Raw genomic sequence first — 16,056 nt, forward strand, 5'->3', positions numbered from 1 at the left:
AGCTTGGGGTCATTGGACAAAAATTCTACGTGCTCACGGACCAGGCTTTAGACGCCCGAGCTCCGGCGCGAGTTTTTTTTTTCTGTAAGTAGGCTTTAAAAAAGCACTTTTACACGTCCCAGTATTATTATTAGTTGTATATAACGCACAGCAGCGCCGCGAGGTACTTGAGAGAGCCTGGAACGCAGGCCGCGACTTGTATTTAACGCCATCTAGCGGCCGCGGCTGGAACCAGCTCCTACCTGCAGGCCGCCCATGTTGATGAAGTCGATGGAGAACTTCTTGTGGCACAGCAGCGCCGCGAGGTACTTGAGAGAGCCTCGAACGCAGGCCGCGACTTGTATTTAACGCCATCTAGCGGCCGCGGCTGGAACCAGCTCCTACCTGCAGGCCGCCCATGTTGATGAAGTCGATGGAGAACTTCTTGTGGCACAGCAGCGCCGCGAGGTACTTGAGAGCTTCGAACGCGAGCCGCGAGTCGCGAGACTCACGCACGTTCAGATAGCCAAGGATCAGGCCGAGGGCGTTTTGTTCGAACACGTGCGATAAGAACTGTTGGGAAAAGCAGTTATTAGTGATTACGTGTAAGTAATACCTATAGCGTAGGTACACTATGCGCGAAATTGATCGAAACAGATGTAAACACGCATTTCAGTTAGTTTCGCGTTTCTGTTCGATCAATTTCCCGCATAGTGTACCTGCGCCTTTATAGTCTGCACTGGCATCGAACCTTGGGCGACGTGATGGAAGGAATATCGCCAGATACACAGGATATTATTTTTATCTCATGAAAGCGGTTAAGAAGACGCCGTAATAATGAGGGCTATCGTTTTAGCGCTCACCAGTTAGCGCCACTGTAGAGTAAGGTCCTGTCACTTGCTAGTAGCGAAGACAGTGACAGTGAGCGCTAAAGTGGTAGGAGGACTATCGCATTTGCACTCATCAAGATGGCGCTACTGTAGAGTAAGGTCCTGTCAATCGCCAGGGGTGCCAACTGTTAAGTATAAAAACGATAGCCCTCATTGGGTTATGGCTTTTTTGTTTGACACTACCAATCAATTGATATACTTTAAACTGTCAAAACGAGACTATCATGGAATTTGTAAGAAAGTACAAGCCGATGACGTCACTAATTTGCCAACTGTATGAGGGAAAAACCTCATTGAGTAAAACATCTTACAGTTGATTTAAAATTGTGTGTGTGTGGAAGTAGGGCAAGCTATATTTGGGACGCGTATACTATGTGCCCTAGAAGGGGCCTATGTACTGAATAAACTATTTGAATTTGAATTTAGCTTTCAAGACCACAATGAAGTGTGTTTGAATGTCCTATCATATTATGTAATGTAAAAAAGACCCACCTCTTGATATTCCCCCATGGGTGTTAAATAACGCAATATCAACATCTGTTTCGTCGCGTCCGTCGGAGGGTGGATTTGTATGTTACCTGGAACAGACGTATTTTTATATTATAAGCTCTCATTTAACCTTAAGACACTTCGCAAACAACCGAAAGACTCGGTCGAAACGTCAGGCAAATACAGGTAATATTTGTTACTTATCTGCGTTAAAAACTGTTTGAATAAATTAAATTATCCAATGAACGAAGCGAAAGTTTAAAAATAAGTATTAAAACGATAGCCGTCATTGGTAGTTCTCTACGTAACAAATGTGAACCGATCTTTTTAACTCAATACTCGACATGATGCCGACATTATGCCCCAGTGCTCGGGCGAGCAGGCTGCGTTCGATGACGTAGCCTCGGGCTACTCACCGATGACGTAGGTCTCCATCTCGACCCAGCTGGAGTTGAATGAGGTCTCATGCGGCAACGGCGACATATGGCCGGTTCCGACGTCATTAGGTAGATCGTCTAACAACTTCTTGCATAAAAACAAACTAGCAACATTTTGAAAATTCTCAGGCGAGCAGGCTGCGTTCGATGACGTAGCTTCGGGCCACTCACCGATGACGTAGGTCTCCATCTCGGCCCAGCTGGAGTTGGAGGAGGTCTCGTGCGGCAGCGGCGACATATGGCCCGATGTCTATGTCATTATTTAGATGATCTAACTTCTAAGCCACTTCTTGCTTAAACACTGGCAGCAAACTAGCAACATTTTTTTCTTGGGACTGGCAACACCACTCACCGATGACGTAGTTCTCCGTCTAGGCCTAGCTGGAGTTGGAGGAGGTCTCGTGCGGCAGCGGCGACATATGGCCGGTTCCGACGTCATTAGGTAGATCGTCTAACAACTTCTTGCATAAAAACAAACTAGCAACATTTTGAAAATCCTCGGGCGAGCAGGCTGCGTTCGACGACGTAGCCTCGGGCCACTCACCGATGACGTAGGTCTCCATCTCGGCCCAGCTGGAGTTGAATGAGGTCTTACGCGGCAGCGGCGATATATGACCCTATGTCTATGTCATTATTTAGTTAGATGGTCTAAGCCACTTCTTGCATAAAAACTGGCAGCAAACTAGCAACATTTTGAAATTTTTCTTGGGACTGGAAACACCACTCACCGATGACGTAGGTCTCCATCTCGGCCCAGCTGGAGTTTATTTTATTTTTTATTTATTTGGAAAACAAAACAGATTACATTCTTACATGGTTTAAACAATACTTAAATGTAGATATAGAATAAAATGTGACCCTAAATATGTTGGAGGAGGTCTCGTGCGGCAGCTCATCTCATGCCCCAGTGTTCCGGCGAGCAGGCTGCGTTCGATGACGTAACCTCAGGTAGGAGCTGGTCCGAGCCGCGGCCGCTAGATGGCGTTATATACAAGTCGCGCCGGAGCTCGCCTAATGTTAATATTTTTGGCATTGAAGTATAAATAAATAAATAAATAAATAAAAAAAACTATGTTACTCACCGATGACGTAGGTCTCCATCTCGGCCCAGCTGGAGTTGGAGGAGGTCTCGTGCGGCAGCGGCGCGGGCGGCGGCGGGCGCGGCGGCGGCGACATCATGCCCCAGTGCTCCGGCGAGCAGGCTGCGTTCGATGCTATGGAAGAACAAAAGGATGTTAAAATACAGTTTTGGTTCGTGAGGAATTGATAGACAAGGAGTGGACCATTCAATAATATAAAATATTCTTGAACATTTACACTGCGCCTCTAGTCCCAAACTAGACAAAGCTTGTGCTATGGGTACTAATATCATGCCCCAGTGCTCGGGCGAGCAGGCTGCGTTCGATGCTATGGAAGAACAAAGACATGTTGGTAAAATTTTGGTGCGTTCGATGCTGCGGAGAGACAATAACTATGTTATTGTAGTTTTGGTTCGTGAGGAAATGGAGAAAGGGGATGGGAGATGGGGGTGGGAGGTTTAACGCTACTGTCAGAGTGTGTTAATATCTCATTATTTCATGAAAAGAATGGGGATGATGCGGCGACGACATTATGCCCCAGTGCACGGGCGAGCAGGCTGCGTTCGATGCTAAGACAAGAAAATAAGTATGTTACTATACTATACAGTTTTGGTGAGGAATTTAGTGAAGGTAATGCAGATAAGAGGGGGGGAGGTAGAGCATTCAATAATATAATATTATGAGAGGAAGGGAGGTCCGGCGGCGACATCATGCCCCAGTGCTCCGGCGAGCAGGCTGCGTTCGATGCTGAGACAAGACAAAGTATGTTAAAATACTATACATATAAGATTTTAAACTTTCGCGTTCCATTTCAACTAAAATAGTAAGACACGGGTCTTAACGCGACGTTTATTAATGAGTTACATTATGTAACTCATTGGAATTGAGTAAAGGTGACAGGTAATGCAGATAATAGGGGGGGAGGTAGAGCATTCAATAATACAAATATTCTTGAACATTTACACTGCGCCTCTAGTCCCAAACTAGACAAAGCTTGTGCTATGGGTACTATTATCACATTATATCATGAGGGGAAGGGAGGCGCAGCGGCGGCGACATCATGTCCCAGTGTTCCGGCGAGCAGGCTGCGTTCGATGCTACGGAGAGACAATAACTATGTCATTGTAGTTTTGGTTCGTGAGGAAATTGAGAAAGGGGATGGGAGATGGGGGTGGGGGGTTTAACGCCACTATCAGAGAGTGTGTTAATATCACATTATTTTATGAGAGGAAGGGTGGTCCGGCGGCGGCGACATCATGCCCCAGTGTTCCGGCCAGCAGGCTGCGTTCGATGCTATGGAAGAACAATAGTATGTTAGTAAAATTTTGGTGCGTTCGATACTGCGGAGAGGCAATAACTATGTTATTGTAGTTTTGGTTCGTGAGGAAATGGAGAAAGGAGATGGGAGATGGGGGTGGGAGGTTTAACGCTACTGTCAGAGTGTGTTAATATCTCATTATTTCATGAAAAGAATGGGGATGAAGCGGCGACGACATTATGCCCCAGTGCACGGGCGATCAGGCTGCGTTCGATGCTATGGAAGAACAAAAGTAGGTATGTTAGTAAAAATTTGGTGAGGAAATGAAGAAAGGGGCCCCTCCCCTTTCTTCCTATAGGGGTGGGGGTCATATGACGCTACTGTTCAATAAAAATATTGTTAGAGAATCATGTGTAAATCAAATAAATAAATAAAATAAATAAATAAATAAAATAAATAAATAAATAAAATAAATAAATGTGAATAAGGAGGGCACGGCGGCGGCGACGTCATGCCCCAGTGCTCGGGCGAGCAGGCTGCGTTCGATGCTGAGACAAGACATAATAATATTTTTTTCTGTGACATAAAAAATTTCACGCGGACGATGCCGCGGATAGCTTTTTTTATCATAATTTAATTTTATCAAACTTACAATTGCTGAAGTTTTTTACGGGCGTCTCTGGGTCCCGCGGGTGCGGCGCGTCTTCCACCAACATGTCCCCTCCCCCTCCCTCGTCTTTGTCTCGGTCTGTGCAAACAAAATACAACTTAATTGTGTCATTAATAGAGCCTATGTTAGGTTTGTCTAAACACTAGTTTGTACTCTAAACAATTACAACCCGGTCGAGTTAACTGCGCACCAGACCATGACGTCACATCGACGCTCTAGTACGAAAGGGGCGAACGCGGGGAGATGAGAGAAACGCATTCCAGCGAGGTGCGCATTTAACTCCACTGTATCGTTTGCAATATCTACGTGCGTGATCAAAGGCAAAGTCAAAATTTCTATATTTGTGTAGACTATTTAATAGTGCTTACAACTCGTCAAATATTTAAAGAAAAAAAGAAAAATAAAACGGTGTGGAAATCCTTAGGAGTGTTGTGTCATTTAGCTCAAACACAGTGTTCGACCATAAATATTGCACATGGATCTTTGGAAAGAGACAATCGGCTCATTTTGGCTTCGTAAAGCGCCATCAGTGTCACCATGACGTTTTTTTTGACGTCTGTTCTACTGTCACGTTACAGTATAGTCAACCAAAAAGGGTAACTAATATAGATGACCCACGCTGAACTGTCCCACCAAACTCAATGACAGGGGGGCGCTACCATCGTTCAACTATATGGTTTCCAACACGGCAAAAATCGGAACCAGCGATCCGGTATTGACGGTGGCGCCATGCTGTCATGTCAGTTCAGTATATTGGAACTATAACCCAGTATTGATAGTAGTGCCCTTCTGTCAATGTCATATCTGGGACAACAATACCTCTCTTGTCGGGCGCGGGCCCGTTGCTTCGCCCGTTGTGGTCGTGGTTGCGTTTCTTGTCGAATCGCGCGAAGTGACGAGTTTGACTCGGCGGCGTGACGGAGTTCTGGCAAGGCTGCGGGAACGAGACAAAAACTTAACTATATTTCTAACGCGTAACTTAGTCAGTTCCTGAGTGTGGGAGCGGCACAGGAGGGTATTTGTGATGTCAAACGTCAGCGAGACTTCAAATATCATATTTAGCTAATATCTGAAGCATATTTGAAATATGATTCAGATATTCGCTGAAATTAGAATAGAATAGAATAGAATAGAATACCTTTATTCAGCATTAACATTTATATGCATACATGTAGGTACAGAGGTAAAATTACTGAGCCATGCTGAAAAGGCGCCCGCTCAGCGAAAATCGTGACATGACACAAGTCGTCAAGTCACGAAGCTGGTTTTCAGCGGGTACCAACATAGAGGTTACTAATCTACTCCAGTTATGCGCCCTTTTTTGTGTCTGAAATTGACATAATGATGTGGCAGAGCATATAATACCAACTGAGTTTCTTGCGCAGCTTCTTTCTTTCTCGAAGCAGTGGTAGGGTTAATACTGGGACGTGTAAAAGTGCTTTTGAAAAGCCTACTTGAAAAAAATAAAATGAATTTTTATTTCATACAAGTCTGAAGCAAATCTGAAGTCTCGCTGACGTTCGACGTCACAAAAGCATAGCAAACCCTCCCGTGCCGATTCCGTACCTGAAGGACAAACTAAGATATGCGCTAAATCTATACACATGTCGTAAAAAAATCTACGATATCGTGGCTCGATACTACACTCGTTACAAAAAGTTGCTTTATAGCTATTACTATAATTATTATTGCCAAAAATACATTGCTCACCTTATCATCCAGCGTTTTGTTTCTCAATTCGTGTAGCCTCTTTAGCATTCTCGGCACCAACATAGCGTTCAGATCCCTGTAAGAAAAACACATTTTAACACCGTGCAAAAATATTTCAGTCACCACGTTTCTGAAGCAGTATTTTTCATAAACATCCACGATTTCACTCACGTAAAACCTGAAAAAATTGTAGACTTCAAATTTTCAGCGTGCCAATAGGTGTTAACGAACTGCCAAATAGTTGCAATAAACGGTTCTGTTACGTCACATCTCGCATCTATTTTTATCACATAGTGTTGCTGTTTCATCTCGCTCGCTCAGTCCTTTGTCGCTCTATTCCGCTAGGTATATGTGACCATTTTCTCGACCAACACCTCAAGAGAAATGGTGGTGGCTGAAAACCAGCGCTGTCTAGGTCAGGTAGTCCTTGGCGGCACATGCTGAGCCACCTCTATTTGCTTTTTCTTTTAGCATATAAGTTATTTTAAGCTTATAATGTAATTCTGTTTCTTGTAATTCCTTTTATGTGTAAAAAGCACAATATTTGACTCAGAAATTTTGGACGATCGATTCGTGGTATACAGGGATCGCGAAACTAGCGGTTTTCATAGGCACAAATCGGGTGGTGGGGTACTCATTGCTGTGACCAAGCGTCTGCATTCCCGCCGGATGCATCGGTTCGAAAGCCAATGCGAGGATCTTTGGATAGAATTAACCATTTCTAAAAATAAAAAAACTGTCAGCATACTTTTAATCTGCAGTGTGTACCTTCCACCTCCAATTAATAAAAGTATATTAGACCACTTTTTAGATAACACTAACAGAGTCTTAGAATCAAGCTCGAATACATTAATCCTCGGGGACTTTAATCTCAGCTGCATAGATTGGACCGATGAAACTAAGCTGTCTGCTAATCAACTAAAACCCCCTTTGGAAATTGCCCCGCTTGATTTCTTGGCTCTGAATAATTTGAAGCAACACAACATGGTTATAAATGATAAGTGCAAGATTTTGGATTTGGTTCTCTCTAATCTTGGCCCTTTGAATGTTTTACGCTGTAGTTCATTGCTTACAAATATTGACCAGTATCACCCGCCTCTTGAGTTTGAAGTGTCTATTAGTAACTCTGCTACTATGTCTTCATGCACCATTTCGGAAAGACCAAACTTTTTTAAAGCGGACATTACCAAAATTAAGTCATATTTAAATTCAATTCCATGGGAGGGCAATCTGGCAGCTTGCAACTCTGTCGATGAAATGACAGATAAGTTTTACAGTATTTTGAAGGAAGCTATCTCTACGCACGTCCCCAAATGTAAGCCTGCCACGAAGAAGTTTCCCCCTTGGTACACTAAGGATCTGATTCGCCTCATACGCGAAAAATATAAACTCAGATTAAATTATCAAAAGTATAAAAACCCCTTAGATGAGCTAGCCTTTAAAACATTAAAAAAACGATGTTCACCAGGCGGTGGCTAGGGCGCGCTAGGGACGCCCTGTATACAAGACGGCTCACCGGAAGTTGGTCGCAATCTCTTGCACCTCCATGGCGGCCGCCAGTAGTCCGGTCGCGTAGCACTGCAGCGGCTCGTCTAGTTGGTGGCCCAGTTCACTAGGCGGTGGCTAGGGCGCGCTAGGGACGCCCTGTATACAAGACGGCTCACCGGAAGTTGGTCGCAATCTCTTGCACCTCCATGGCGGCCGCCAGTAGTCCGGTCGCGTAGCACTGCAGCGGCTCGGGCGAGTTGGTGGCCCAGTTGACCAGGCGGTGGCTAGGGCGCGCTAGGGACGCCCTGTATACAAGACGGCTCACCGGAAGTTGGTCGCAATCTCTTGCACCTCCATGGCGGCCGCCAGTAGTCCGGTCGCGTAGCACTGCAGCGGCTCGGGCGAGTTGGTGGCCCAGTTGACCAGGCGGTGGATGAGAGACTCGTTGTCCTGCAGAAATAAACTTTGTTATAGGTCTCTCTTAAATGACGCCGTATTGCGAGGAACATCACTCATCGTGATTCACAATGACACGGTAATACTATCTATACAGTATTCCAACTCGGCCATATTTTTCAAATAAATGTCAACAGTCGCGCGGTACGTCACAGTATGACAACATGCGATAGGGCTGCCCACCTACAGTACCCAGTTTAATTACATCTGCCTACTTAGAATTTCTATCTAGTTTTGTGATTGTATTTTTTTATTTAGTTAGACAAACAAAATACTTTGTGAATGGAATAGGTTAAATGTGTGTGTTGTTTTGTGATTAGTAGATTTAATTTATTTAAAACTACTTAAATAATTTTGAAACTTTAATAATCATAATGATCTGTGACGTTAATTTCGGGCGAGCGAAGTCTTGGGCAAAAGCTGGTTTTATACAATATAATTTTTATTTCAAATCAAACTGACTGAAAATGAAAATTTGACTAGTTTTTGACCAATTTGACCGTAAATGACTGTCAGTCAAATTCAATCAGTTTTGTTATTTTTAACACTTAGCTACCGACGTCCATTCGGCACATTCGCGACATCCCCGACTTTTGCATACCGAGCGCATACCGAGATTTGAATTTCGAAAGAAAATTCTCGTTTCGTCTGTTATATGAAGTTACAATACTGTATGATATTATTACCGTGACAATGATGACCACGACCATGATCTCATAAGGAACCTTTTCAGAGTTAACTAGACTCAAGATAATGTTGATTTAAGACCTTTATAGCTTAATTTACTAGCATAATGTAATATGATCACACTAGCAAACAGCTTTGTTAGTTTATTCAGTTTCCAGGTAAATTTGTTTTTTTTTTTACACGACCACTCTGACAAAATTGTACCGACTGAGAAGAATAGGTCTCTCTCCCGTGCCCCTCTCATAACCCAGGCACTGACTCAGTTAACACGTTCACAGTCTAATGACTCCAAAGGAGTCACGTGTGTGTCGAAATTATACGCTTATAACTCTAGCTGGCCGTCAGTTCTGCGCACTATGTGCCCTGCCCATTGCCACTTCAGCTTGCTAATCCGTCGAGCTATGTCAGCGACTTTAGTTCGTTTACGGATTTCCTCATTTCTGATTCGATCTCGCAAAGAAACACCAAGCATAGCCCTCTCCATAGCACGCGTAGGGAGTCATATTCCATTAATAAACTCTACGGTGTATATTTCACAGGACGTTTTAATATAACTGCGAACATTGTCACAGACGTATAGTTACATACCTTAGTTGGACGTACTAGTAATTTTCAAACATTTTGTTCTGGGACAGGGAACGTGTGTGACCGAAACGGAAGGGGTGATTTTGACATATTATGACGTGACAGCAGAGCATATGAATCTGAAGTCTCGCTGACGTTTGACGTTACAAAAACACTCTTCCATGCCGCTCCCATACCTCAGGCATTAACTGAGCTAAGCTCCCGACCAGTACATAGTTCGTTTCAGTCAAATGGCGTCCACTGCTGGACAAAGGCCTCCCCCAAGATTTCCACAACGAACGGTCTTACGCCGCCCGCATCCAGATAATTTCCGCAACCTTCACCATATCGTCGGTACATCCCGTCTAAAAACATCGTAAAGATTTTATCACGGCACGCATCCAAGCCTGACTGATCATCACTTTCCATCAGGTGAGATGTTGACCAAGAGCATCCTCGTCGTTGATAAAAAACCTGACCTTACCTGGAAGACGATCATCATATGGAAGAGTGAATACGCACTTACAGGGCAGACATGTACCATCTTAGATTGCATCTCACTTAACACCAGGTGCGATTGCGGTCAAACATCTTGTTAAGCATAAAAAAATAAAAAAAAATGTCTAGCTAGGGTATCTATTCTGCGTGATGCGTGAGGCGCCTGAGGCTATTATCACACTGCACCGCGCTCCGCCGCGGTACGCGGGACGACAGATTTAATCATTGTACACAAGTACCTTAGTTTGTATAGAAAACACGCGCGGCACAACACACTGACAACGAGTTTGCGCGCGGGATTCGTTATATGTCGCCACGTGGACCGCGGTGCAGTGTGATAACAACTGTCTACAGCATTTTTGCGCACGGGTTATGCATAGCTTATTTTTATTGCTTTGTAACCTAGAAATAATAATAACAACAAAAAAATGTTCTGAATTTGCTTTTATGTGTAAAAAATAGAAAAATTCATATCAATGAATGTATGAAACATGAACATAGAGATGATTCAATTTGTTGCCAAATATTTTTTTTTCTTTCTTTCTTTCATTCTTTCTATTTATTAAAACATACCAAACATCCATTTAAGATTCATTCTCACAAGAGAAAATTTAAAATAGTGTCCAAATATTTATTAAAAATGAAAAGTTCTAATTTCCTGTCATGTTCCATAGAAGATTTTTCTCATAAAAATCTAACCCTATCATGCTTTTAGTATACTGGCCTTGGTAACGTCGTTTCTCAAATCCCACTATATTTTGATGAAAGCGTGCCCCTTGTTCTTGCGAATAAGCCCCCATAATTATCTATAATTATATCCCAATTAGAATGGGACGTGCAAATTTAGAGACATTCTACTATGAAGATGGAAAATTCAAATCGTTATAACTTCTTAAAAAGCAAATATTTTCGATTTGTAATCGCACTTTTTTATATAAATTTGCTTATATAATCAGAATATAATAAGTAAAATCCATGCGCAAAAAAATATTTTTTTTTTGTCGACCGGTGTAATCGCCTGAGGACGTGACGTCACCTGGAACACGACGCTCATCTCGAGCCCGGGCATAAGATCGAGCGTGAGGCGGCAGGCAGCTATGTTCAGCTTGAGCACGTCACGCCCGGTTATGTTCTGACGCGAGTAGTAAGTGTCGCGAACGTAGTCGTTTACTAGCTGTGAACAAACATTTCAAATTAGGTAGGATACTATTTTTTAAAAGAATGTTTGTCATTTCTGTTGCACAAATGACCTTCCAAACGCCTCATTTTAAGGCTTATTCCCAAAGATCCGCGACTCTATTCTTCTTAATTTTTTAAACTGAACTGTCATTTTTTAAAAACGATAGAGCTGTTGCCTTTGGGAAAAAGCCTATTTTAGTCTTTAGCTTCTCGCATACATTCAAATTAATAAAAACAAATTATAGGACTATGTAAGCCCTTAAAATTTAAGATGTCTGCTAAAGACATTAATATTAAAATTGCTGTTGAATTATGTGATTACTTAAGCGAAATTAAATAATTCATGCGGATATAAATAATACAGTAGAAAATGTTGAGTTAACTGTCCAACACCGGATTTTCTGTAGTTTGTTAAAATGTCGGCTACCATATAACTAACTTTACATTAAAGGTAGCCTTTCGAACTAAGCGTCACAGACGCAGCATCTTAGCTTTGGTCTTAAAGGTAGTCTGTGACGCTTAGTTCGAAAGGCTACCTTAAAATCAAGTTACAACATTTTTACAGTTTAAATCACCTTAGTCATAAAGTTGTCCTTCTTGAACATGACCTTGAGCGCGTGCCCGAGCGCGCACTCGGGATCGGTCCGCGACGGGTGCCGCTCGTCGAACGGGTCCGGGTCTTTCTTCATGAAGTTCTCCGTCTCTGCTTCTATTATCTCCGCTATCCTGGAAAGTTAAAGAGAATATTGTAAAAACAAGCTTACATTTCATTTAATTATTGGGTTATCGACAAGTGACTAAAGTTGACGGCCGATGAGGCAAAAAGGTTCTGGAGTGTAGGCCGCGTACCGGAAAACGCATCGTGAGACGTCCACCCACAAGGTGGACCGAAGACATCATAATGGTAGCAGGAAAGCTCTGGACGCAAACCGCTACCAACTGGGTAACATGGAAAGCATTGGGGGAGGCCTATGTTCAGCAGTGGACTTCCTATGGCTGAGATGATGATGATGACTAAAGTTTGGATGTCTGGATGTTTGTTACTCTTTCACGCAGAACTACTGAACGGATTTTGATGAAACTTTATAGTATTATTGTTTACAACCCAGAACAACATATAGGCTATAATTTATGATGATCTGTGACAAACTAAATTTCAAGCGGGTGAAGCCGCTGGCAAAAGCTAGTACAGTATTTTTTAAATTTTTCCTGTGTTGATAATTTCTTCAATTAGTCGCCAGACTATAATCAGATTTGTTGAGTGTCTTTTTATTATAAAAGAGCGGCTGGCCTATGCCAAGCTTTCTCTTAAACTACATGGTTTCTTTTTAGCCTTTAGTACAGTACAGTAATAAACACAACAAAAAAATTATAAGAACACATTTATCGGTTTCAAGCTTTTATAAAAAAAAAATATTTTAAAAGACAAGTGATTCACAGACAAGTTGTAACATGTCTCAACATATTCATACCTACTTACGTAACATTACAATAGTTTGTTTACATAAAACAGTGTGGTGTTTGGGAACAATAAAATTAAATTTTAACAAGTGATTAACAATGTAATGGTTGAAGGAAAGGTTTGCCAGAGGTATGAAAGCAGATCAGAGACTTGTGGGCTGATAGAGTGATCAGGCTGTTAATCAGTTGGTAAAACATGTAGAAAAGTGCACTTTTTACACTAATTTAGTATCGACAGATTCCTCATACAAACTGGAAGCCAACCAAACTATTGGCTGGCTAGAAGTCTGTAGTCTGTAGGTGTCTTATCATCATCATCAGGTCATTTAGTCAATATGTAGTAAACAATTATTATCCAGTTGCTAGTGGGTAGACACAAATTTAATTTTGAAATTCTGTCTGTGATTCCAGCTTCAATGAACGTTTCTATGATTTTTTTATTCCAGGAAACTGAAATTTTAATGATTTTACCCACATTATTGCAAAATAATTTGCAACAACGTAAAACTGATAATCAAAATGGAACTTAACTTTCAAATTTTCATTAAACCACAGCAATATAACAATAGTCTAAATGCTATGCTATGGTATACATAAGCATAAGGTACTTCTGGGCTGCAAACCAGTTGAATTGGAATTTTATTCTTATTGAAATCTAACTAGGTAATACCAAATTGATGTACATCACATTAGAAACCTTTTCGTTAACTAGACTCAAGTTAAGGTTGATTTAAGACCTTTATAGCCTAACTTACTAGCTTAAAGTATCATGATCACACTAGCAAACAGCTTTGTTAGTATATTCAAAGTTCTCCAGGTATTTTTGTTTTTTTTTAGATATATTATCAATTTTATGTATTTGAACTAGTAGTTTATACCACGAAGCCTATAAATTGCAGTATTTTAAGTAGATTTTATGCCTCAATTGCCAGTAAGTATGGTTTTAAAGAAAAAATGTGCTTAACATTCCACCAAGTTGTAATACCTTGTTAAAGTCGGTATTGGGTCATAGTTTGCCGACTGATGCTGCTCCTCCCACTGCCTCAGGAGCTCCGTCACCTCTTGGGCTGGTGCTGAATCCATTTCTTCAAAATATAAACTTTATTCAAAATCGTATAACCTAAAACGTCACTCGCACCACAACACACGGTAATTATACTTCGGTCCCCAATCAGCAATTGGCTAACAATCTATATGCTTTTTTACAATGCATTGTATAAAATTAATTCCTATAGTACAACTAAATTCGTTATAATCAAGCGTATTGTCTTTTATACCGCGCACTCCATCATCAAAATTTTAATTTGGGGATACCATCATACCATGAATATTTTTAATTTTACCCACCGCCCAGTTGATTTCCGTATCATTGTGACGTCACTTATTATTTTATTGCACCACATGGTGAAAAATGTAAATAGTAATAAGTTTAGGATACGGATAATTATTAAAAAAAAAAACATTTTTACTAAACATTTAATGCCACACATATGTTTAACGCTACATTATTAAAATTACATTTCCATACTAAAAGTCTTCTTCTTCTTCTTTGTCGTGTTTTTTCGCCACAGGGCACACTGTTCCGCCAATATCACGTGTGCGCAGCTTTTACACGGTGCATAAGTATTTTGAGAAATGTTAATTTTCAAAAGAATCCCGCATCATCGAGGTTACCGTACCGGTGATCAGAAGGCCGGGTTCTACCTTGGCCAGCGTTTAAGCCTAGCGATCCAACGCGGAAACGCTGCCAGCCTTTTGGGCATCGCTAATCTCACCGACAGATCTGGGGATAGGGATACTTTTTTAATTTAACTTTTATTTTCCTTTTTTGTAAATATTGTATTTTATTATGTATACAGGGTGTTAGGTAAATGGGTATATGAGCCGACACTAGCCCATGTTAACATGGTCATATAAATGGTATGGTGAAGTCAGAAAATTGATATCATCATTTTAATTATTTTAATTTTCATACAAATCCGATTTTATAAAATTTATTTTGTAATAATTTGTATAAATGGTATATTTATATGAACATGTTAACATGGGCTAGTGTCGGCTCATATTATTATACCCATTTACCTAACACCCTGTATAGTATAGTTTTAAGTTTGTAAATTACCTGTACAAATTTAGTCTGTTGTTCTGAATAAAAAACCCCCTTCTAAGCAAAATACCTTAAACAAAAAGACATCACAAATAAGACAACATTTATACATAAAAATAATTCATAAAATAAACATGCTTATTACAAATTAATTTACTAATACTAAATTTTTATTTGATTTGATTGATAACTAACAAGAAAGACATGATAAATACAAGGAAACCTTTATAGTAAGGAAAAGCTAAGTGCTAAAATATTTTCTTAAAGATTTTTTCTTTTGCGCACGCAGAAGTCAAACACTGTGTTAAAAGCTCTCTGACTTGCTGACAAAGATCCGCAGTTCAATCAACCACCAAAAATAAGATCTAAATATTTTCCCCTATTTTGGGGAATTATATTTGACGTGAAGCCCTGTGACGAAACTTTTTTTATAACCTAAGATCAAATACCTCATGCCCAAACCAGAATTAGCATCTACAAAATTAAAAAAATAATATGTTTCGTTCGTAAATTTTGGCACGTTTATTTATATACCTTGATTTTTTAGAATCCAGCAGAGATGTAAACAAACACTTTCATACACAATTACACCATAATCACTTACGTGTTCATAATATCATACACATTATTTAACAAGCCCATGAAACCAACTTTATTTTCACGTTTATACAAGTAAGAAATCAATCTTTGAAACAAATTATTTTAGCAAAATACGTGGACGATGAGAATTTGTGAGACTTGTCAAATTGACTTGACGTTTAAAATCATGTGTTATCTCCATATTGTCTATGACTTGTCTCTGACACATCAGTGCCGTAACCTGTGAGTCATAGACAATAATCTGTAAATTTAATCGATATCAATTTAAGTATTCACTTATTCCGATTACTGATTAATTTTAAATAAAAAATATACGATACTTTGTTTAGTTTTCCAGCGATAACTTCGACAATATTGGAGATAACGTAAATTTATTTTTTTACTTTTAGTGTTTACTTTTTCGGAGTCAGTTTAATTTTTAGTCGGTTTTATTTAAACGAAATTATTTTACTTTTTTATGCAATTAATGCTTACGTATTGTTCCATTGTTTATTTTTAAGAAAA

The 16,056-nt window shown here is 40.5% G+C and overlaps 2 protein-coding genes across 2 annotated transcripts in view; one reads left to right on the forward strand and one right to left on the reverse strand.

The window, feature by feature from the left end:
* The window catches only part of LOC114356376 (uncharacterized protein K02A2.6-like), a 341,613-nt gene that overhangs the window by 301,275 nt on the left and 24,282 nt on the right, over positions 1–16,056 (forward strand). The window lies entirely within an intron of this gene.
* LOC114356383 (protein mahjong-like) lies at positions 344–14,168 on the reverse strand. The gene is made up of 10 exons (XM_028309530.1): positions 13,831–14,168; positions 11,960–12,110; positions 11,242–11,379; positions 8,326–8,450; positions 6,513–6,588; positions 5,622–5,736; positions 4,785–4,880; positions 2,878–3,009; positions 1,362–1,447; positions 344–552 (listed from the first exon to the last, which is right to left on the reverse strand). Exons 1-10 carry the CDS (start codon positions 13,926–13,928, stop codon positions 355–357), a joined length of 1,215 nt encoding a protein of 404 aa, XP_028165331.1. The 5' UTR covers positions 13,929–14,168; the 3' UTR covers positions 344–354.

Source organism: Ostrinia furnacalis, unplaced genomic scaffold (genome assembly GCF_004193835.3).
Source record: "Ostrinia furnacalis isolate ACB-3 unplaced genomic scaffold, ASM419383v2 OfSCF2800, whole genome shotgun sequence".
Classification (NCBI taxonomy): Eukaryota; Metazoa; Arthropoda; class Insecta; order Lepidoptera; family Crambidae; genus Ostrinia; species Ostrinia furnacalis.